The sequence below is a fragment of the Saimiri boliviensis genome, chromosome 9 (assembly GCF_048565385.1).
Source record: "Saimiri boliviensis isolate mSaiBol1 chromosome 9, mSaiBol1.pri, whole genome shotgun sequence".
NCBI lineage: Eukaryota > Metazoa > Chordata > Mammalia > Primates > Cebidae > Saimiri > Saimiri boliviensis.
Window position 1 is genome coordinate 98,599,169 of NC_133457.1, and position 23,800 is coordinate 98,622,968.

At 46.8% G+C, this 23,800-nt stretch overlaps 1 protein-coding gene across 1 annotated transcript in view; it reads left to right on the forward strand.

Moving 5' to 3' along the window:
• DYNLRB1 (dynein light chain roadblock-type 1) overlaps window positions 1-23,800 on the forward strand; it is a 28,176-nt gene continuing 4,376 nt past the window's right edge. The window contains exons 1-3 of the mRNA XM_039479249.2: window positions 1-97; window positions 12,979-13,054; window positions 21,202-21,369. Coding sequence (XP_039335183.1) covers window positions 95-97; window positions 12,979-13,054; window positions 21,202-21,369 — 247 coding nt within the window. The 5' untranslated portion in view covers window positions 1-94. The remainder of the gene's footprint in view (window positions 98-12,978; window positions 13,055-21,201; window positions 21,370-23,800) is intronic.

A 23,800-nucleotide genomic window follows, 5' to 3' on the forward strand; every position in this document is an offset into this window, starting at 1 on the left:
CGTTGTCCGTTTTGACAGAAAGCTGTGCGCCGGCGCAGAAAGGCACGGGACTGGGCTGAGTGTTGGCTACGCGGGGCTACCGGATCGGTCGGAAATGGTGAGCGTGGGCCGGGGGCTAGTGGCTGGCGGCCGCCCACCACCCCACACCCGGCCTTCAGATCTCTGGGGATGAGGGGGTCTCAGAACTCTGGGCAGAGAATCGGTTGGGGCTGGGCGTGGCCGGGACCCGGCCCGAGCCGACTTGAGGGCGGAACCCAGGCGGCGCGGGCCTCTAGAGCGGGCCCGAGGCGGGGCCGCCGGTTCCTGCTACCCCTTGACCGGAAGCAGGAGCTTGGACTGGGCCGGGAAGAGACGGTGGGGGCGAGGGTTGGACAGCGACCCTGCAACCTGGCGTCCTGGGCCTTGTTGCGCGATGGCAACCTTGCTAACGTTTCCTGCGAGCTCAGTTTATGGCAGGCTCTGCCAGGCGCTTTAGTTATCTCGTCTTTCCTCCGCTTCCTTCTCCCAGCTCTGTAAAGTGGATAACGACCATTAGCCCCATTTTTTATGCAAATCTGTTATCCAGAGCCCCGAGTAGCCTAGTGCTTTGCCCCAGGAAATGGTGGAGGTGGAGAAGCTTGATTGCCGCCACTCTTTCTCCGTGGTTCTTGCCTGCTGCTGGGACTGAGTGCCTGAATCAGGAACAGGCGGCGTCCGCCCTTGAAGATCCCAAAGCCTTCTTTCTACCTTGCTGGCTGCAGCCTTTACAGGTTTTGTAGTTGTTAATCATCACAGCTTGTGCAAAATTTGAAAAAAGTTTTAAATTTTAAGCCATGTGAATGTATTACATTTTCAAAAATCGGATTTATAAATTTAGATTTTTTTTAAGAAAAATTGAAGAAAGAAACTGTGTCATTACCTGGAGACAAACAGTCATATGACTTCTAGCCTTTGTTTTTGCTTTATACAATTTAGCCCTTGTTGAATGTACAATTGTGGGTTCTGTTTTTCATTATTACACCACAAAGAATATCTTCACATCATTACAAACATGTAATAATTCTTCAGATATATATAAAACTTCATTTTTCACATCACTTCTTAAGCTGTGAAAAAAATTCATATATAATAGTTGTACACATTTATGTTGTAGATGTTTATACATGTGATATTTTGATACAGGCATACAATGTGTAATGATCAAGTCAGGCTATATTTATTATAGAATATTCGTCACCTCAAACGTTCATTATTTCTTTTTCTTTTTCTTTTTCGGAGTTGGAGTCTTGCTGTGTCACCCAGGCTGGAGTGCAGTGGCGCGGTCTCAGCTCACTGCAACCTCCGCCTCCCAGGGTTCAGGCAGTTCTCCTGCCTAAGCCTCCCTAGTAGCTGGAATTACAGACGCCTGCCACCATACCCGGCTAATTTTTGTATTTTTAGTAGAGGCGAGGTTTCACCATGTTGGCCAGGCTGGTCTCGAATTTCAGACCTCATGATCCGCCAGCCTCCCAAAGTGCTGGGATTATAGGGGTGAGCCACCGCCTGGCTTTTTTTTTTTTTTTTTTTTTGAGACTCACTCTGGCTCTGCCTGCTCAGACTGGAGTGCAGTGGGTCTTGGCTCACTGTAAACTCCGCCCCCCGGGATTAAGCTATTCTCCTGAGTAGCTGGAACTACAGGCGCATGCCACCACGCCCGGCTACTTTTTTGTATTTTTATTAGAGACAGGGTTTCACTGTGTTAGCCAGGATAGTCTGGTAGGTCTCCTGACCTTTTGATCCGTCGGCCTGGGCCTCCCAAAGTGCTGGGATTACAGGCATGAACCACCGCGCCCCTGAAACACTGATTTTTGTATGTGTATGTTAAGAACATTTCAAATCTTCTAATCTTCTAGTCTTTCATTTTCCTTTTTTTTGTTTTTGAGACAGGATCTTATTCTTGCTCAGGCCGAGTAATCCTGGGCTCATGCAATCCTCCTGCCTCAGCCTTCCAAGTAGCTGGAATTATAGGCAGGGCCCACGAGCCTAACAAACAATTTTGAAATATACAATAAATGAGTGTTAACTATAGTCACCCCATTGTGCTGTCAAACACTAGAACATGTTGCTTCTATCTAACTGGACATGTGTGCCCATTAACCAATCTGTCTTTGTCCCCTCCCACTTCTCACACTCTGGCAACCATCATTCTACTCTCTACTTACAGGAGCAACATTTTTAGCTTCTACATATGGGTGAGAGATGTGATATTTTTCTTTCTGTGCCTACTTATTGCAGCTAATATAATGACCTCTACTTCTGTCCGTGTTGCTGCAGATGACAGGATTTCATTCTTTTTTGTGGTTGAATAGTATGTCATTGTGTGTTAATACCACATTTTCTTTATCCATTTATCTATTGATGGACACTTCGTGAATTCCATATCTTGGCTATTGTAAATAATGCTGCAATATGAACATGAGGATGTAGGGATCCCTTTGATGTACTAGTTTCCTTTCCTTTGAATAAATACCCAGTAGTGGTATTGCTGGATTGTATTGTAGTTTTGTTTTTGTTTTTGTTTTTTTGAGAAAGAGTCTTGCTCTGTCGCCAGACTAGAGTGCAGTGGCACAATCTTGGCTCACTGCAACCTCCACCTCCTGGGTTCAAGCAATTCTCCTGCCTCAGCCTCCCAAGTAGCTGGGACTACAGGCATGCGCCACCATGCCCAGCTAATCTTTGTATTTTTAGTAGGGACGGGGTTTCACCACGTTGGTCAGGCTGGTCTCAAACTCCCAACCTCATGATCCGCCCACTTCGGCCTCCCAAAGTGCTGGGACCACAGGCATGAGCCACCTTTGCCAGGCCCCTTACCTCTTAAAAAACAATAACAGATAAGGTCTGGCTGTGTTGTCCAGGCTGGACTTGAACTAGGCTCAAGCAGTCTTCCCACTTCAGCCTCCCAAGCGGTTGGGACTACAGGCATTGCCAACGCACCCAGCAGTTTATAGTTTTTTTTAGGAAAACTTCATACTGTTTTCCATAATGGCTAATTTACATTCCCACCAACAGTGTATAAGAGTGCCCTTTTCTCCACATCCTTGCCAGCATTTGTTATTTTTTGCCTTTTTGATGATAGCCACTCTAACTGGGGTGAGGTGATACGTCATTGTGGTTTTGATTTGCATTTCCCTGATAATTAGTGATGTTGAGCATTTTTTTTCATATACCTGATAACCATTTATATGTTTTCTTTTGAGAAATCTCTGTTCAGAGCCTCCTTTGCCCACTTCTTAATGGGATTATTTGTTTTTCTGCTGTTGAGTTTGAGTTCTTGCATATTCTGGATAATACTTAGTCCCTTGTCAGATGAATGGTTTGCCAATATATTCTCCCATTTCAGAATGTCTCCTCACTCTGTTGATTGTCTCCTTCACTGTGGAGAGGCTTTTAGTTTAATATGGTCCCATTTGTCTATTTTGTTGTTGTTGTTGTTTGAAGTCTTAGCCATAAAATCCTTGCCCCAATGTCCTGAAGCATTTCCCCTATGTTTTGTTCTAGTCATTTTATAGTTTTGAATCTTATATTGAAGTCCTTGATCCATGTTGAGTTGATTTTTCTATCTCATGAGAGATGGGGGCCTAGTACCATTCTCCCACAAATCCAGTTTTCCCAGCACCGTTTATTGAAGAGGATATCCTTTTCCCAATGTATGTTCTTGATGACTTTGTCGAAAATCCATTGGCTCTAAATATGTGGATTTATTTCTGGGTTCTTTGTTCTAGTGCATTAGTCTGTGTGTCTGCATTTTTATACCAATATCATGCTTTTTTTGGTTACTACACCTTTCTAGTATGTTTCGAAATCAGGTAGTGTGATACCTCAAGCTTTGTTCTTTTTGTCCAGGCTTGCTTTGTTTTTCTGAGTCTTTTGTGGTTCCAAACAAATTTCAGGATTGTTCACAGGCAATACTTGCACACAGTAAAAAAAATTAATGATGTGAAAGGATCTAAGAGAAAAATAAAATTCCCACTCTCCTAACCCCTAGTCTCAGTCATTCTTCCTTTAGAAACAACCATTATTAGTTTTTCTTTCTTTCTTTCTTTGCCAGACTTGACCCTCCCAAGTTCAAGTGATCCTCCTGCCTCAACACCCCAAGTACCTGGACTACTGATGCATGCCACCATACCTGCTAAATTTTTTTTGCATTTTTGTTTTGTAGAGATGTGGTTTTGCCATGTTACACAGGTTGGTCTTCAACTTCTGGTCTCAAGTGATTCACCCACGTTGGCCGGCCAAAGTGTTAGGATTTCAGGCATGAACCGCTATACCCAGCTGTTTGTTTCTTATACATCTATGCAGGCACTTATATGGCCCCTCTTTTTCTTACATAAATGGTAGCTTACTACAACCTGTACTATGCTATTCTGTGGTTATACTCATAAAAGCAATACAAATTTAGATGCTTTTTTTTTTTTTTTTTAGCTTTGGATCTTTCATTGTGTAAGTATAGATGCATATTTTAACTTTTTTTTTTTTTTTTTTTTTGAGACAGAGTTTTGCTCTTTGTTGCCCAGACCGGAGTGCAGTGACGTGATCTCAGCTCACTGCAACTTCCGCCTTCCGGGTTCAAGGGATTCTCTTGCCTCAGCCTCCCAAGTAGCTGGGATTACAGGCATGCACCACTACGCCCAGCTAATTTTGTATATATTTTTTTAGTAGAGACTGGGGCTTCTCCATGTTGGTCAGGCTGGTCTCAAACTCCTGACCTCAGGTGATCTGTCCACCTCAGGCTTCCAAAGTGTTGAGATTACAGGCGTGAGCCACCACACCTAGCCAACTTTTTTTTTGAGACAGACAGAGTCTTGCCCTGTTGTCCAGGCTGGAGTGCAATTGTGTGATCTCAGCTCACTGCAACCTCCACTTCTCATGATCAAGTGATTCTCTTGCCTCAGCCTCCCGAGTAGCTGGGACTACAGGTGCATGCCACCATGCCCAGCTAATTTTTGTATTTTTTTTTTTTTTTTTGAGACGGAGTTTTGCTCTTGTTACCCAGGCTGGAGTGCAATGGCACGATCTCGGCTCACCGCAACCTCCGCCTCCTGGGTTCAGGCAATTCTCCTGCCTCAGCCTCCTGAGTAGCTGGGATTACAGGCACGCACCACCACGCCCAGCTAATTTTTTTGTATTTTTAGTAGAGACGGGGTTTCACCATGTTGACCAGGATGGTCTCGATCTCTTGACTTCGTGATCCACCCGCCTCGGCCTCCCAAAGTGCTGGAATTACAGGCTTGAGCCACCACGCCCGGCCAATTTTTGTATTTTTAGTAGAGACATGGTTTCTCCATGTTGGCCAGCCTGGTCTCGAACTTATGACTCAGGTGGTCTGCCCACCTCAGCCTCCCACAGTGCTGGGATTATAGTCGTGAACCACTGCATATTTTAACAATTTGAAGCAGTACCAGAGGATATAATATAGAAAGTTTATGTGGTCCCTATCTTACCACCCCATGGTAACTTCTGTTGGCAGTTGGGTGTGTTTCCTTCCAGATTTGTTTGGTACATAAGCACATTTATTAGATGTTTATTAGATGAAACTGCAATATATATATTTATACATGTTAAGTTTAAGGCTGAAGTGGAGAGATCGCTTGAACCCAGGAGGTCAAGGCTACAGTGAGCCATGATTGCACCACTGCACTCCAACCTGGGTGAGAAAAAATAAGAGAAAACAGAAGTTGACTTTAAGATATGTGTATATATCTTATTCTGCAACTTGTTCTGTTTACTTAAATATATCCGACATTTTTCTGTGTTATTATATGCAGATCTGCTTCATTCTTTTAACGGTCTGTGTAGAATCCTAGTTCCATATATACATTAGGTGGTCTATAGATTTTTTATTCCAGACACTGCTGCAGTAACTGTTCTTTTAGCACTCATGTTAGTGGTTGTGTAGGATAGATTCCTAGAAGCAGCACTTTTGGCATGTGTGTTTTACATTTTAGGTGGAAACTGACCTTTAGAATAATGATATAAAAATCGTCTGTAATTGGCCTGACGTAGTGGCTCACACCTGTAATCCTAGCACTTTGGGAGGCCAAGGTGGGCAGATCACTTGAGGCCTGGAGTTCAACACCAGCCTGGGCAACATAGCGAAACTGTCTCTACTAAAAATATGAAAAGTAACCAGAAGCTGCGCACTTGTAATTCCAGCTGCTCAGGAGGCTGAGGCACTAGAATCGCTTGAACCTGGGAGGCGGGGGTTGCAGTGATCCAAGACCACACGAATGCACTCCAGCCTGGGCCACAGAGGAAGACTCTGTCTCAAAATAAATCAGTAAAATTTAAATTTTTAAAAATCACCTATAATTCTCCTCATCCAGTTTTACTCTGCCACACAACTATTTTCATCTTTGTGTGTTCTCCTTCCTCTTTTGTTCACGTATGCATATTTTCCAAGATATGCATGCTGGGTTTGGGGGTGACATTTTTCTTTTTTGTTTTAATTTCTAAAAACATTTAACCTTGTTGCCATGTCATCTTTATTATTAACTTCTTAGTGACTACATAATACTCAGTGAAATAGTTGTGTCCTCTCTGGCCAAATCATTTTACCTGTGTACATTTGGGTTGCTCCCATTTCTTTTTTTAGAGAGAGAGTTTCACTCTGTCGCCCAGGCTGGAGTGCAGTGGTGCAAACTCAGCTCACTGCAACTTTGCCTCCTAGGTTCAGGTGATTTTCCTGCCTCGGCTTCCTGAGTAGCTGGGATTCCAGGCGTGTATCATCACACCTGGCTAATTTTTATATTTTTTAGTAGAGATGGGGTTTTGCCATGTTGTCCAGGCTGGTCTTGAACTCCTCACCTCAGATAATCCACCCACCTCGACCTCCCAAAGTGCTGGGATTGCAGGCATGAGCCACCACACCTGGCTGCTTTCATTTCTTAATTAGTAGAAATAGTGCTGTGATGATGCTTCTGTGAATGTCTGGTTTTGTTTTAACTAATTAGATTATTTCCTCAAAATAAAATTCTTAGGAAAATAATTTCTGAGGCAGAGGGACCAATGCTTTTATGTCCTTGCAATATATTGTCCTGTAGCTTTTTCAAGATTGTATTGCCCATGTACCTGCCAGTTTTGTAATAACAATACCAGCATTTAAAAAGAAACCTTAGGCTGGTCGTGGTGGCTCACACCTATAATCCCAGCACTTTGGGAGGCTGAGGCGGGCAGATCATGAGGTCAAGAGATGGAGACCATCCTGGCCAACATGGTGAAACCCCCTCTCTACTAAAAATAAAAAAATTAGCTGGGTGTAGTGGCACAAGCCTGTAGTCCCAGCTACTTGAGAGGCTGAGGCGGAAGAATCGCTTGAACCCAGGAGGCGGAGGTTTCAGTGAGCCAAGATTGTGCCACTGCACTCCAGCCTGGTGACAGAGCAAGACCCCATCTCAAAAATAAATAAATAAAAATAAAAAGAAACCTTAGCATTACTATAATTTTTCTTATCTTTTTCTGTTTTTTTTTTTTTTGAAACAGAGTCTCGCTCTGTTACCCACACTAGCATGCAATGGTGTAATCTCAGCTCACTGCAACCTCTGCCTCCTGGGTTCAAGCGATTCTCCTGCTTCAGCCTCCTGAGTAGCTGGGATTACAGGCATGTGCCACCATGAGGGCTAATTTTTGTATTTTTAATAGAGACAGATTTCACCATGTTGCCCAGGCTGGACTTAAACTCCTGACCTCAAGTGATCCAGCCATCTCAGTTTCCCAAAGTGCTGGGATTACAGGCGTGAGCACCATGCCTGGCTGAATTTTTCATTTTTATTTGTGAGGAATGATGACCATGGTTTGATGTGTTTGTAATTTCTCGTAAGCATATTTTCTACTAGTATTATTTTTGCACACTACCTACTAGAGACTTGCTATTGTCCTTAGTCATTTCATGTGATGTTTTTGGATTTATTTTGCCTATTATATTTGATGCAAGTATTTTTCTATCCTATGAGATTCATTATACTTATACAGAAGTTTTATGGTTAGTGGTCAAATTGGTCGTAGTTCTTCATCAGTCATTTCCTTCTAATCGTCATCCCTCCTATGCTGAGCCAATGGATACTCCTGGATCTTTATTGCTGCTCTTTTTCTATCTGTCCGGAATGTGCACCTGGGAACTAGAGAATTGGGGAGCCTTGTTCCATCACCCCATTGCCTGTTCTTTCTCATCATTTGGTTCTTGGCTTAAAGATTACATACTTATGACCGGGAATGGTAGCTCATACCTGTAGTCCCAGCACTTTGGGAGGCCAGAGCAGGTAGATCGCTTGAGCCCAGGAGTCCATTTTTTTTTTTTTTCCTTTTTGAGATGTTGCCCAGGTTGGAGTGCAGTGGCCCGATCTCATATCACTACAACCTCCACCTCCCGGGTTTAAGTGATTCTCCTGCCTCAGCCTCCCGAGTAGCTGGGATGGCAGGCATCTGCCACCATGCCAGGCTAATTTTTGTATATTTAGTAGAGATGGGGTTTCACCATGTTGGCCAGGCTGGTCTTGAACTTGTGACCTTGTGATCCACCCGCCTTGGCCTCCCAAAGTGCTAGGGTTACAGGCATGAGCCACCATGCCCAGCTATGAGCCCAGGACTTCAAAACCAGCCTGGGCAACATGGCGAAACCCCATCTCTGCAAAAAATTAGCTGGGTTTGGTGGCACACCCTGGCAGTCTCACCTGTTTGGGAGGCTGCAGTGGGAAGATCACTTGAACCCAGGAGGTCAAGGCTGCAGTGAGCCGTGATCGCACCACTGCATGACTGGGTGACAGTGAAACCCTAGCTCAAAAAATAAAAAATTATATCTCCTCAGGTGTTCCTGACCACATTAGCCAGAGTAGCATCCCTTGCCCCACTGCCTAGTCCCTTTATCCTGCAAAAATCTTGTTTACTTTTTTAAGTCTCTTTCACCAGAATATGAGCTCCCTGAGGTCAGGGACCTCCTCAGTTGTGGTCACCAGTATATTCAGCTCCTCTGTCAACCTGCTATGTGTTCTTGGGCAAACCCTTCTCCTTTCCAAACCTGTTTCCTCATCACTAACATGGAGATCATACTAATCGTGAATGAGAGTTTCAGAAAAGAGCATGTGTCTGAAAGCAATATATAACTCATAGTAGGTGCTGGGTAGAGAAATTATACCTGTGTGTCCTCCCGTTCCTGATAGATGTATGTTTACTTTATTTCTTTTTCTTTCTTCCTTTTTTTTTTTTTTTGAGGAGTCCTGTTGGCCAGGCTGGAATGCAGTGGTGTGATCATGGCTCACTGCAGCCTCGACTTCCTTGACTCAAACAATCCTTCCACCTCAGCCTCCCAAGTAGTTAGGACTACAGGCACACGACATGATGCCTGGCTAATTTTTTTTCTCTTCTGTAGAGATGAGGTTTCACCATGTTGCCCAGGCTGGTCTCAGACTCCTGGGCTCAAGCAGTCTACCTGCTTCAGCCTCCCAAAGTACTGGGATTACAGGCATGAGCCACTGCTCCTGGCCGGGTTTACTTTTGTTTGTTTGTTTTTGAGATGGAGTCTTGCTCTGTCGCCAGGTTCAAGTAGGCGATCTTGGCTCACTGCAACCTCCTCCACCTGGGTTCAAGCAATCCTCCTACTTTAGCCTCCTGAGTAGCTGGGACTACAGGTGCATACCATCACACCTAGCTAATTTTTTGTATTTTTAGTAGAGACGGGGTTTCACCATGTTGGCCAGGCTGGTCTCAAACTCCTGACCTAAAGTGATCCACCTGCTTCGGCCTCCCAAAATGCTAGGATTACAGGCGTGAGCCACCGCACCTGGCCCATGTTCACAGACAGCCAGATCTTGTGTATGGTTCTCGTTAAATTTTGGATCTTTGCTCTTTTTCACACTGTGGAGTGTGAGGCCATGTCCCCCCTCCTGTACCTAAAAAGATTGATTTCATGAAACATAGTTGCAGAAATACTTTTTATTTGTTCCTTTAGTATTCATTGATCCTATCCTCTGCAAGGTACTGGAGCTATAAACTCTGGTCTGATTTCCTGGCAGGGTGCCTTGTGTCTGGAGGAGGAGATGAACGGGACCTAAACAGTTGTACTGCATTGTGGTCAGTGCTCTGAAGGCTGGGGACCTTCACGGAAGCAGAACGGCTGGTGTCAGAGAAGCCTCCTTGCGGGAGGCTCTGGAGCTGAGTCCAAAGAGTTGAGAGGTGGTTACATCAAGCAATGAGTGAAGGAGGGAAACTTGTTTCCTTCAGACCAGGGGCAGCATTGGGCAGGGCAGGGGTGGGAGGCTCCCTCAGGCTCTGTTCGCCCCCTGCTGTCCGTTCTCCACACAGCACCCAGAGCTGTCCTTTGGAAACATCAGGTGTTTTCACTCTTTACCTCAAAACTTGACAGTGGCTCCAGAAATCATACTCAGTAGAAACCAAGATCATCACTTGGTCTGCCTGGCCGTCTGTGGTCTGTTCCTGGCTCCCAGCTGCCGCCCCTCCCCTGCTCCCTGCCCTTCAGCCATACTGGCCCCATTGCTTTTCCTGAAAACGTGCTAGGCATTTGCCCACCCCAGGGCTTTTGTGCTTGCTCTTGGTGCTATCTGGAACACTCCCTGGAAACCAGCATGGCTAACTTCCTCATTTCCTTCAAAAGTCTACTCACTATAGCCTTGGTGAGCCTTCTCTGATGATGTATTTCACATCGCATCAGCCCTGCATTCCAGATCCCATTTCCCTGCTGTAGCTAACATTCATGTTTTACTTCTGTTTTGTTAATGTCCAACCCCCATCCCCCTCCCACAAATGTCAGTTTCACAACATGGGATTTTTGTTATATTTTGTTCACTGCAGCATCCTCAGGCCTAGAACGTGTCTGGCAAAAGGAAGGTTGCCATGTAGTTACTGAATGAGTAGCAGTCTTAGCAAATTTCATCTTTTTCAGCCCCACTCTCCAATCTCTGGGGGATATTTTGGACTTAGATTCTGACATTTTTGTTTTTACCTTCTTTCCCCTTTCTTTCGGGGTTGATTGCAGATTGATTGAGCTGTCCTAAATTGTCATCCAAGTTCTTGCATATTCTTATTCTGACAATGTTGGGTGTGTCAGAGCCCTGTATCATAGGCTTCAACTGGATACATAGATGGGGGTTAAAATGTTTTTAAATAGAAACAATACAGTAGAATGAAAAGGACTGTTTTGAAAAAAAAAAATGAAACCTTATCTATAATTCCTTGCTCTTAACATGGCTCTTTTTTTTATAATCTCCTCTAGCCTTTTGTTTTCTTGTCATTGCAGTCACCAAAGCACTTCATTTTGCATTTTGCTGTTTTCACTTAACATTATAATACACAGCTTTTGTGGTGGTATAACATGGTCTAATCACCATTGGTAATATGTGTATTACATTCCTATTAGTGGATATTCCATAACTTACTTGGCCTTTTCCCTAATTATTGGACATTTTTAGTTCTTTCTGCATTATACTATTGCAAATGTCACTGTACTTTGGTACATGATGAATTTCCAGGAGGGTGACCAGGGCAGACTGAGTACTGTATAGCAGTAACCACTCTTGTGCCCCACTCCTCCCCTTCAGAATAGCCCCTGCCACACAGTAGGAGCTCAGTGAGTGTGTTGACTGACATTGGATCTCATACACGTGCCACCCACTACATTGTACTCTCATGTCCACAGAGCCCTGTCATCGTACCCAGGCTCCAGATCTGAGAGGCATCAGGCTATTTGGCACTTTATAAGAGGAACTTGTTTACCCTTCCCTCCTGCATTCGAGAGTATTCTTCTGTCACAGGGGAGTGGGTGTCAGTGACTGGATTGTCAGCCTTTTGCCTTCCAGAAAAACAAGAATTCATTGTGCAGTCTCCACCCAGTGTTGAAGATTCCCCCTCCCAACCCGTTAGTCCCTGGGGGTGACGAACTGTTTTCTTTTGGTGAATGAAGCCTCTGTTTCTAACAACTCTCAGCCTTTGAGGGTCTTCTGACTGGATTCTAGACCAGTCTGGAGGGGCCACCTGAGATCAGGTGTACCTCAGGCCCAGTTTCCATCCACAGGAAGAGTGAGGCCTACTTCAGTGAAGCAGCCATTTATCACACTCCCAACTCTGCAGACCTTTGTAGAGTCTCTAAGAAATAGGCATAGTACCTAATGCATGTCTCAGAGAGGCACAGCCAGGGACTGGGGAGTCACAGGTAGGCAGATCCCATTGATTGGGGGATCAGTCAGGGCTTTGTGGAGGATGACGTCTTAGATGGTCTAAGACATCTAAGTTTGTTGGATTTCAGCAGAGAAGAGGCCTTGTGGGGTAAAAAGATGAGGAGATAGGGAGATGTGTCACAGAGCTAGAGAGTGGAGGGAAAGGTAAGACAGGTGGGAGGGACAGGCCTGCCGTGGCAGAACCGACTGCCCCTCTGCTACAGATGCCATGTGCAGGAGTAGCCCACCTGAGCATGTTCTGGGTAATTGAGATCAATGAGCCCCTTTCCGAGGCATACTTCTTATAACTGCTGTGTATGATACGATCTCAGATGCCTGCTGAAGTCACTGAGTCTATCCTTATGTGCAGTTCGGGCCATACCACAAATGACAAAGTTTTGTTGTCCTGTTAAGACACCACTCTCTGGGTTTTCTTAAATCATCGGAGTCCCGTCCCCCAGCTATGCCAAATATGTTATGTGACTCATGGACATGTATATACATGGGAATGGTGTTTATATTCTGCTCCCCAAAGCTGAGGAGGGTGGGATAATAGTGCCTGGTGGGCAGAGCGCCAGGAGCAGCCTTGTTCCACGTGGGAGTGTGAGTGGGGGTGTGAGTGGATGCTCTGGGCACTGGAGGAGCACATCAGATCAGCCTGGGGAGCTTTGAGGGGGTGCCAGGTGCCTGTATTACTTGTTTGTTGTTGGAAGACAAATGTGTGATTCATCTGCTTGGGGCATGAGGAAGTTAATCCTGCCTCTTGGCCCCTCCTAACCTTGGTCTGTTTTTCTGGTAGGCAGAGGTGGAGGAAACACTGAAGCGACTTCAGAGCCAGAAGGGAGTGCAGGGAATCATCGTGGTGAACACAGAAGGTATGCCCTCCCTTCCTCCTGCCGTGACTCACACCCAGGCAGGCCCAGAAGCAACCATAACAGCATAGCCCTTGCTGTTTACTAAGCCCTTCATGAACCGAATCTTTTTTTTTTTTTTTTTTTTTTGAGGTGGAGTTTCGCTCTTGTTGCCCAGGCTGGAGTACGATGGCACGATCTCAGCTCACTGCAACCTCTGCCTCCTGGGTTCAAGTGATTGTCTTGCCTCAGCCTCCCGAGTAGCTGGGATTACACGCATGCACCACCACACCCGGCTACTTTTGTATTTTTAGTAGAGATGGGGTTTCGCCTTGTTGGTCAGGCTGTTCTCGAACTCTTGACCTCGTGATCCGCCCACCTCAGTCTCCCAAAGTGCTGGGATTACAGGCATGAGCCACCGTGCCCGACTGAACCGGATCTAATAAGCCTTTTTAATTTTTAATACCTTCAGTGTTCTTTTTTTTTCTTTAAGGCTCGTCAGATGAAGCAGTGGGAGTGGAGAAGGGACAAAGAAATCAGTAACTGGTTGTGAGCAATTAGTTGTAAACACTACTGCACTTGAACCAGCCACCTCCAGTGTCCTCACAAAGGGAAAGTCCACTCAGTGCCACCACCCTGACAGATCACACTCCAGTCTTTTGTGCTTACTCAGCCTCATCCAGCACAGTTCCTGAGGACCATAATCACAGCTGCTATCCTTTGGCATACATTTACACATGAGCTTTTTAAAATATTGCTTCATGGTTTGTATAAGCAGATTTTTAAAGTGCCACTACAATGTTCATTAGCCCAGTTCTGTTGTTTCTACTTTTTAGTGAATCCATTAAGTGGGTTTTACATACCCATTTGTGTTGATTCTGCTTCACTGGCTGGATAGTTCTCTAGTTAACTTCTCTGTACCTGCAGCTTCCCTGCCACAGCCCTTTCTGGGTGAGAATTTATATAGGTAGAAGGGTACAGATACTAATTTTCCCAGACTGCACTGGAGAGGAAGGGAGCTAACGTTTTTCATACACCTGCCCTGTCTGTGCCAGGCTTCTGGCTCGTGCTCCACATACTCTCTCATATTCCTTAAAGCAGCCCTGTTGTCTGCATTTTGCAGTGAAGAAAACAGTCTAGAAATTTAATTGATCTGCCTGCCATCACAGAGTCAAGACTTAAATCCAAGCCTGTCTGAGTGCGCTTGTGTGCTTTCTCCCACACCATGCTGTAAGGAACCAGAATGGCCCCCAGGCTGTCGCACTCCAGCAGTAAGGACAGGGACTCTCGAATCCAGCAGTTGTAAGTTTGAATCTTGCCTCTTCTCCTGACTAGCTTTGTGACCTTGCCCAAGTCGCTTAAGCCTATAAATGGGGATAAAACTTATATCTACCTTATAAGTTGAATAATAACGGAGAATGAATGGCATAAGGCAGTTAGTCACCATCCATTTTGAGCTGTGAGGCATTTGTTCATACAAACCCTGATTTACCTGATTGGGTTCCCCTGTTGGGTTGGAGGCATCCACATGCTTCATGCCGCTAGGCCACAGTGTTTCCCAAATGTATTCCTGCTTTGAAATCACCTGGGGCTCCTGTTAAACATAACTTTCCAGGCTTCTGCACCAAAAAGTCTCATTTATTAGGGCCAAAGCAAGACCCAGGGAATCTGTGTGTTTACCAAGCATCCCAGGAGATTCTTATGATCAGACAAGTTTAGAAAATTCTGCTTTAGGGGATAGATTCTGATCAGAGAGCTACAGGCCTAAGATTCACAGCAGTTCTGTCACCTTCCAAAGGCTTTCCCTTGGAAAGACTGCCTCTGATCATGTTTCCAGGGCCATATTCCTTAAACCTAGGGGTCCTGTGCTCTCCCTGGGAGTAGAGGTAGAGGTTGGGGTTCCTGTCCTCCATTTCAGTCAGAGCACACACACTGAACCATCAGCTTGTGATTCTACATTGGTTTTAATTTGGGAAGGGGTTTGGCCAATTTAAAAACTACCCTACTACTACTAAAAAAAAAAAACAAAAAACCCTACCCTACTAGACTTTACAAAAATAACATAAACCAATGTATGTGAGGCTGGGAGGAGAGGAGTCCACTGCGACACTGTTGCTGATAGCAGCAGCGTGGCCAGTGAAGGAAGACAAGGGCCATGCCTGACTCACCTCTGTTCCTGTGTCATTCACCACAGGCTGCAGAGTCAGGTCAGTGAACATTAAGTGAACCAGCCACAGTGAGTGTTGCCATCAGCTCCTTTGATTTGGAAATTCCCAAGGACTATGTTCAAAGGAAATAATCCCAAAGGAAAAAACCCAAAATTTTTGCAAGCCTGTTAGATGCCATAATCAGTAGATTAATAATTATTATAATGGCTGGGTGTGGTGGCTCATATCTGCTCCCAGCACTTTGGGAGGCCTAGCCCGGAGGATCATTTGAGCCCAGGGGTTTAAGACTAGCCTGGGCAACATAGTAAGACCCCCTACTCCACAAAAAAATGAAAAATTAGGCAGGCGTGGTGGTGTACACCTGCAGTCCTAGCTACTCGGGATGCTGAGGCAGGAGGATTGCTTGAGCACAGGAGTTCAAGGCTGTAGGGAGCTCTGATTGCACTCCAGCCTGGGCAACAGAGCAAGACCTTGTCTCTTAAAAAAAAAAAAAAAAAGTAATAATGGAGTGTGTAGGCCCTTCAGTGCCCAGCCCAGGGGCTGCTCCCACAGGCCAGGATTGACAAGCGGCCCTGTGGGTAGAGGTAATAGAGCAGTACCTGTATCTGTCACATGCCTGGCCTTCTGCTGGGCACGGTTTGATTACGTGTTTCTCGACTGCCTCACAGGGTAGACATTATTGTGGCCACCTTTATGGATACACATGGACATCCCAAGAGGTCAGGCCATGCCCAGTTGCTGGACTCCCCTCCCCCTACCCCCTGCCCCAGTTCTCTAGCCCAGTGTATTCAGTGGGCTCTAATTTTTTCAGTGCTCTTAGAGAGCCTCTAATTCATGATGTCAGTCTAGGCCTTGTTTTGGAGAAGCAGAGTTCTCAGCAATTCCTACTTAAGTCAAGCAGAATGAAGGCCATCAAGGGCAACAAAGTAGAGGTGTTGTGTCTGGATAGAATGTTGATTTCCAGCTGGATGCGGTGACTCACACCTGTAATCCCAGCACTTTAGAAGGCTTAGGTGGCAGATCACTTGAGGTCAGGAGTTTGAGACCAGCCTGGCCAACATGGTGAAACCTCATCTCTACTAAAAATACAAAAGTTAGTTGGACGGTGGCAAGCGCCTGTAATCCCAGCCACTCAAGAGGCTGAGGCAGGAGAATCGCTTGAACCGGGGAAGGCAGAGGTTGCAGTTAGCCAAGATCGAGCTACTGCACTCCAGCCTGGGCAACAAGAGCAAGACCTTGTCTCAAAAAAACAACAACACAATGTTGATTTCCAAGTCAGCAGAGCCCTGGCAAACACAGAGCTAGACAGAGCATGCTCCCCAGCCCTGCCCAGTTCTGATTAAACCATGTGATCATTTCATTCACAGGAGACTGGGAGCCCTCGGGACACTGTGGAGGCAGGAGCAGGCCCCCTGCTTAGGCTGCTCCTGATCAGCTGGGTGGCCTGAGGCAACTCCTTTCCCCTCTTCAGCCCCCAACTGCCTCGAGTGCAGTCATGGTGCAGGGAATCTCTTTTGGGTACCTCTTGCTTCAAGACCTGAAAGACTTTTGTCACTAAGAGAGAAACTTATGGGACTGGACATTTTGACTCCAAGGAAACAACCCCAGGGGCCGGCAGCCCCAGCTGTGACCCCTACGCTTCCACCCAGACTCGCAAAAGAGAGGTTCTCATTCTTGCCTTAAAACTGCCCCTAAAGCCAAGCCTTTTCACTGGGGAGATCTAGCCCCAGCTGCTTACCTTTTAGATACTAGTGAATGCTGCTTTTTTGTGTACTCATGGGGCCAATCGCACCATACCTGAGAACATGGAATGCAGAATGAGCCCACCTGGCTTTGAGTCCGGGCCCTACTTACTTAGCAGCTATGTGGTTTGGGCATAAGTCACCTTCTCTGTTCAGGTTTCTCATTTGTAAAATACAGATAATTCTGCCTTCCTCTAGGGGAAGTTTATAGAATAGTGCCTGGCATGGAATGCCTATGAATGTCTCAGTAAGTGTGTGTGTGTGTGTGTGTGTGTGTGTGTGTGTGTGTGTCTGTCTGTCTGTGTGTCTGTGTGTCTTTAACTTGCGTCCCATTTTCAGAGCACCCACATCAGTGTCTCGTTTACATCTCACACAGTGACCCTGCAAGGCAAGGGTTTGCCCATTTTTCAGATGAGAAACCCAAAGCTGAGAGAGGTGTGGGAAACTGGCCAAGGTCACCCAGCTGTAGATGGGTGTGGTCAGAACCCAGGATCTAGGTTGGTCGTACTTCCTACTGATCCATGGTGCCTTTAAGCCCTCTGGAAGCTTCCATTAAGGATGATTATTTGGGGATAATTGTATTTGGGATCCCTATGATCTTACCTAGCGTTTTCCTACCACCACCACCCCTCGCCCCCGACCCACTCTGCCCTGCCATTCAGCTCAGCTGCCTCTTCCTTCAGGACCCCCTCCCTGATCACCCCAGCCCAGAGTGGTTGCTCCTGCCCCTGAAACCCATGATATACCTGAGTCCTGATACTTTCCAGCCACCTGCCACTGCCTTTTGACATCTCTGCCTTGGCTAGATTCAAATGGTGTTTCATAATAAAAGTGTGAGTTTAAGCAGCTTTACTGAAAACTCGAGGGAAATTTTGTTCCATTTATACTTCTCCAGACCCCTGCCATCCTCTGCTGCTACCCACACAGGCAAAATAAAAGGCTGATGTGTGTAAGCCCCATGAAGGCAAAAATGGTCTCTTGTGTTCATTCCTGTCTGCAGTACTTAGGATGGTTTTGGCACAGAGTTGGTGTTTGACTAAAGTATCTGTTGAATTTTTTTGATGTTTTTTATTCCTTGAAGGAACTGGTGTGGAAGGGCCTGGGGGTGAATCCCAACAGATTGGAGCCCCAGGTTAGAAATCGTGCCTCCCTGGTGACCAGCTACTTCTGCAAGCTACACAGTGTTCATTTGTTAAGGCAGAGGCTGGGAGCAGGTGGCCTAGTAACTAGGCCATCTCTGAGGTCTCCTCCAGCTCTGGCAGCCAGTGAATTTGGAATTAATCTTTGTCCCTGTTTGAATTTCTTCCCCATTTTGGTCCCTTTCCCTGTACTTCCATGTTTTCTTTTGTTTTTGGAGTGAGCCAGTATGTTTAGTTTCTTGTCTGTTTCACACAGCTCCGGCTTGTATGGATGTGATTAGACTCAGGCCAGTATCTGTACAATCTACTGAAAGTAGACCCTTTGACCACTCACCAATTGCAGTCAAAGCTTAATACTCTCTCTCAGGGAGCACTAGTGAGCAAGTCAGACTTGGTCAAGCCCTTGGGGAGCTTACATTGTGGTGGGGGATGGAATAATGATCACTTTGTAATGGTGCAGTGTCAACCTGGGAACTGCTGACAGGAAAGGGAGCTTACATTGTGGTGGGGGATGGAATAATGATCACTTTGTAATGGTGCAGTGTCAACCTGGGAACTGCTGACAGGAAAGCTGTGTGGTGCTGGGACGGTGCCACCAGTAGGGATGGAAGTTGTCACCTGAAGATGGAGAACTCAGGGACCAAAGTGGGAGTCATGAGTGAATAGGGGAAGGAAACAAAGTTACGGGCAGAGGGATCTGTGAAAAGGTGGCTTTGTGGTATATAAAAAGAGAAGGTCAAGCGGTCTGATCACCCAAACCATGCCACATCTTGAGTCTATAGGCCTCTTACCATTAGGGCCCAAAGGTGAGCTAAGAGGAGGGCTCCCAGCCAGGTAGCAAGAACAGCCAACCCAGGGCTCCTCCTGGGCTCTGGTCCTGGCCTTTGGTGGGTGGGCTGTGTTTCAGTAAGGCCCTTTGAGGTTTAAGCAACAGTCACACCCCCTCAATTAATGGAAATAGGATTTATTGTGTGAGTGGTGTTTATTAACATATTTTAAGTGTACTCTTGCTAAATATTCTCAGATTAGAATTAAGCAATATTCAGCCCTCCCAGCTGAATAATATCTGAAGCACAGATATTATTTTACAGATAAGGCAGTGGAGGCTCAGGAGGTTTTATCACTTGTCCGAGCCCGTATAGCTATGGGGGGGCAAAGCTGAGTGTAAGGTCAATTTGGGGCCCTGTTAATCTGGCCATAGCTACCCAGCCTAGGAATCGGCTAAAGGCAGTCATGAGGCTGACCTGCTAGGTGGCAAGAAACTGGCCCAATCTTGTTTTCTTGGGGCCCCAGGAATGCGATGGTGGGCAGAAGGGGTCGTGGTGGCTCCTACCCCATTGTTGCCCCATCGTGGGTAGATTATAATGGACGCAATCATTACCGCTATCCTCAGGAAGCTTCACCTGTAGAGAAGGCCTCACAGGGTCCAACCATGCACATTGTGGCCATCCAGGAGCCAGCAACAGCCGTGGTGACCCGGTCATCTTGTCTCTTGCAGACAAGTGATGACAACAACCTGTTCTCCTGACTTCATGTGGCTCAAAAAGTCCTCTGACTCACCTGCTTCTTTTGCCATCATGTCTTCTGCCCACCCTCGCATTCCTCGTGCCCTAGGAGATCAGGCCAGTTTCTTTACCACCCAGCCGGTCAGCCTGATAACTAACTGCTTCTGGCCAATACCTAGGCTAAGCAGCTGTGGGCCAGATAAGCAGGGTCCTGGGCCCCAAAGCTGGCCACTTACATATGAGGAGCCACTTGTACCACATTCCTCAAGTGCCTGTCAGCTGGCAGGCTCTTGGGGTTCATGGATGGAGCCTTCTGCTCATATGTCACAGCCAACTCACAGGTGCCTGCTGACCCAATTGAGCCACAGTCCTTACCTCTGTGACAGTAGGCACCATCCAGTGAGTAAGGTCCATTTAATGGTTCATCTCAAGGAAATAGTCCTCCAAACAAAAGGCTTGGTACACAGTGATGTTCACTGCCCAGATAATTATACTGGTAACAAACCCACCCACTAAGTAGCCAACAACAGGGGCTGGGGAGCTCTGTGGTCTGCCCACTCAGTGGGCTCTTTGAAAGAGGTAACAGTGCTATTTACAAAGGGTCAACATATGTTTCATGTTTCTCTGTTTGTCATACATACATAGAAACATGCTTTAACTTGGGCACAGTCATGTGGACAGTGTTTACAGCTGGACCCCAAGCCTCCCTTGGGTGGGAACGGTGATGGTTATATCCCAACACAAGTTGACTTTTTTTCTTCTACTTTTTGGTATTTAGAAATTTATAAGGCCAGGCGTGGTGGCTCATGCCTATAATCCCAGAACTTTGGGAGGCCGAGGTGGTGAATCACCTGAGGTCAGGTGTTTGAGACCAGACTGGCAAACATGGTGAAACCTGTCTCTACTAAAAATACAAAAATTAGCCAAGCGTGGTGGCAGGCGCCTGTAATCGCTGCTTCTTGGGAGGCTGAAGCAAGAGAATTGCTTGAACTTGGGAGGCTGAGGTTGCAGTGAGCTGAGATCATGCCACTGCACTCCAGCCTGGGCCACAGAGCAAGACTCTGTCTCAAAAAAAAAAAAAAAAGAAAGAAAGAAAGAAAAAGAAATTTGTAAAAGCACTTCCTGGTTTGGGTTCTAAGCATTATGAAGAGAGTCTCCCTTTAAAAAAAAAAAAAAAAACTTTATTAGTTTTTTATTAGAAACCTTATTAGTTTTTTAAAAAACATTTTATTAGTTTTTTAATCTGTGTCTCTGCTTGAATCGGAGCTAGTCTCTCCTTTTACTGCTGGGAACCAGTCAGCCCTGGGAAAGGAACCCAGGAGTGAGCCAGTAGGCCTGTGTGTGAATCCTGGCCCCATTCTGTGACTACCGACAGTTCGCCTCACTGCTCAAAGCCTCCTGGAGAATGAGATGGTGTTGCCACCCACGGAGTAGTTCTAGGGCATGGTGCTGGCATGCTTTGGGTGCACAGCCCCATGCCTGTCACATAGCAAGCCCTCTGCGGATGGCAGCATTGACTGGGAACTGCTATTCCGGTTCTCTCCAGTTAGAGGTGTGGGTGGGAGCTCGGTTGAAGGGGCTCTCCATCCTCTCAGTCTCTGTCTGCTCTCCTCTCAGGCATTCCCATCAAGAGCACCATGGACAACCCCACCACCACCCAGTATGCCAGCCTCATGCACAGCTTCATCCTGAAGGCACGGAGCACCGTGCGTGAAATCGACCCCCAGAACGATCTCACCTTCCTTCGAATTCGCTCCAAGAAAAATGAGATTATGGTTGCACCAGGTAAGGGGTCTTCTGCCTTCCCATGTAGGAACAGACCTCACGGCACATTCTCTGGCTCATCAGGAGGCCTGGCATGGTGGTGTCTCCAGAGGATCCAAGCAGGGCCCAAGGAGTTGAAGGAATTGGGTTGTTGCCTCACCAGACTCCTGGGGGAGATAGACATGTGAGCATCACGCATGTCTCCCTGCCTTGATGGGGGAAAATTCAAAGGCATTTGGGACATAGAAGAGGGTGTGACCAGGCCTATTGAGCTGTCTTGTCTGCAAAGGCTTCCCAGAAGAGGGGACATTGGAGCTGAATCAAGGGCGCAAGAAGCAGTGTGTGAGCAAGGTGGAGGGCAGAAAGCCACATTTGGAAGAATATTCAGTGATTCTGCTCCAAAATGTAAAGTAAAAGTACTGTATCATTTTATCCTTGAAAACATGTTCTCTGTCCACATGTTAAGGCCAGGCCTGTCTTAGGCCCTTGCAGCCAGCTTTTCCCCCTGTACCAGAGCAGATGCTGTGTTTCTTTCACATGAAGTGCTTGCCTTGCATTCGGGGCTGTGTGGTGCAACCAGTGCCTGTGTTTTGGCCTTGGGATCATTCTCACGGTGAGATGTTCATTCTGGCAGGGGCCCACAAGGATGGGAGCACAGGAGCAAACAACAGGGCCATGTCTCCTGCCCGGCCCCCTTGCTCTCACTCATGGACTGGGGTGGCAGACAGAGCCTCCAGGGCCGTCTTTGCACTGTTACTTTTTTCTCACTCTTGCTTTTTTTTTTTTGAGACGGGAGTCTCGCTTTGTCGCCAGGCGCCAGGCTGGAGTGCAGTGGCGCGATCTCGGCTCACTGCAACCTCTGCCTCCCGGGTTCAGGCAATTCTCCTGCCTCAGCCTCCCGAGTAGCTGGGACTACAGGCGCATGCCACCATGCCCAGCTAATTTTTTGTATTTTTAGTAGAGACGGGGTTTCACCATGTTGGCCAGGATGGTCTCCATCTCTTGACCTCATGATCTGCCCGCCTTGGCCTCCCAAAGTGCTGGGATTACAGGCGTGAGCCACTGCGCCCGGCCTCACTCTTGCTTTTTTTTGGCTGAGCCACATAGTTGAGTGTGTGCGCGTCACATATGCCTGTGCCGGTGCACTTCCGCTGCAGTGCCGCTTATTGAAGGCATCAAGACGTGAGTGGGGAGGAGTGAGAGGTGAGACTTTGGACCAGCTTAGAGGGGGTCACAAACACCTAATCCAGTTGCATGGACTTGATCTTGCAAGTAAAGGTTTTTAGGGCAGGAGGTGATAGGATTATGATTAGGGCCCAGATGAAGGAAGGCAGTGGGAGATCTAGGGACACAGTGCCATGGATGTGGGAACACAGATGGTGAAGAGGCTGGCCACAGAGTTCTGAAGTCATTTGATGGGGGTCAGCCACTCCCCACAGCAGACCAGTGTAGGTCTGTCCCCAGGCCTGAAAGGATGGGAAAGAAAGAACTATAGAGCCCACAGTCACAGCAGCCGACAGTCTCCCTGGGACACTCCCTAGAGGGGTGGGGACAGAGCAAGTCAATCACAGAGAAGGGCATAAGGGTAACTCCAAAATTATGCTGTCTGTTGTGTAATGCCTGATCCATCAGGGAGAAAAGACTGTAAGAGACCCAGAATCTTTTCCCAGCCTTGCCTCTTACACGCATGACCTTGGGCAAGTTGCAGACCACTCCCAAATCCACATCTGTAAGATGTCAAGTAGGAAGTAGGGGACCGTGCTGCACTGATCTCCTGAGCCACCCTGCCTGGTTGAGTGTGTTAGCCTGGGTTGGGCAAAAAAGCCTTGGAATCAGATTTGAACTGAAATCCTTCCCAGGGTGTCACGTTGTGTGGCTACAGAGGACAAAGTTTCACTCTCCTAAAAGTCAGGCTGGGAGGCTAGGTGTGGTGGCTCATGCCTGTAATCCCAACACTTTAGGAGGCCGAGGCGATTGGATTACGAGGTCAGTTCAAGACCAGCCTGACCAACATGGTGAAACTCTGTCTCTACTGAAAATACAAAAATTAACCAGGAGTGGTGGTACGTGCCTGTAATCCCAGATACTTGGGAGGCTGAGGCAGGATAATTGCTTAAACCTGAGAGGCAGAGGTTGTAGTGAGCCAAGATTGCACCACTGCACTCCAGCCTGGGCAACAAAGCAAGACTCCGTCTCAAAAAAAAAAAGTCAGGCCAGGAGTGACCTTCTACTCACCCTGTGCACAGCAGACCTTGTGTTCCCCAGTGGCCCACTGGGAGTTCAGGATGTGGGGGAAGGGGGCAAATTATGTGGTCTCCAAATCAGATTCTCCACGGACAGTGTCCTTTGGCATAAAGGTCCCGAGAATGTCTCCTCCAGAAGGACAGCATCGTCCGAAAGCTTGTGGCCATTCAGGTCTCAAGTTGGCAGCAGTGGCATCTGCAGTTTGGTC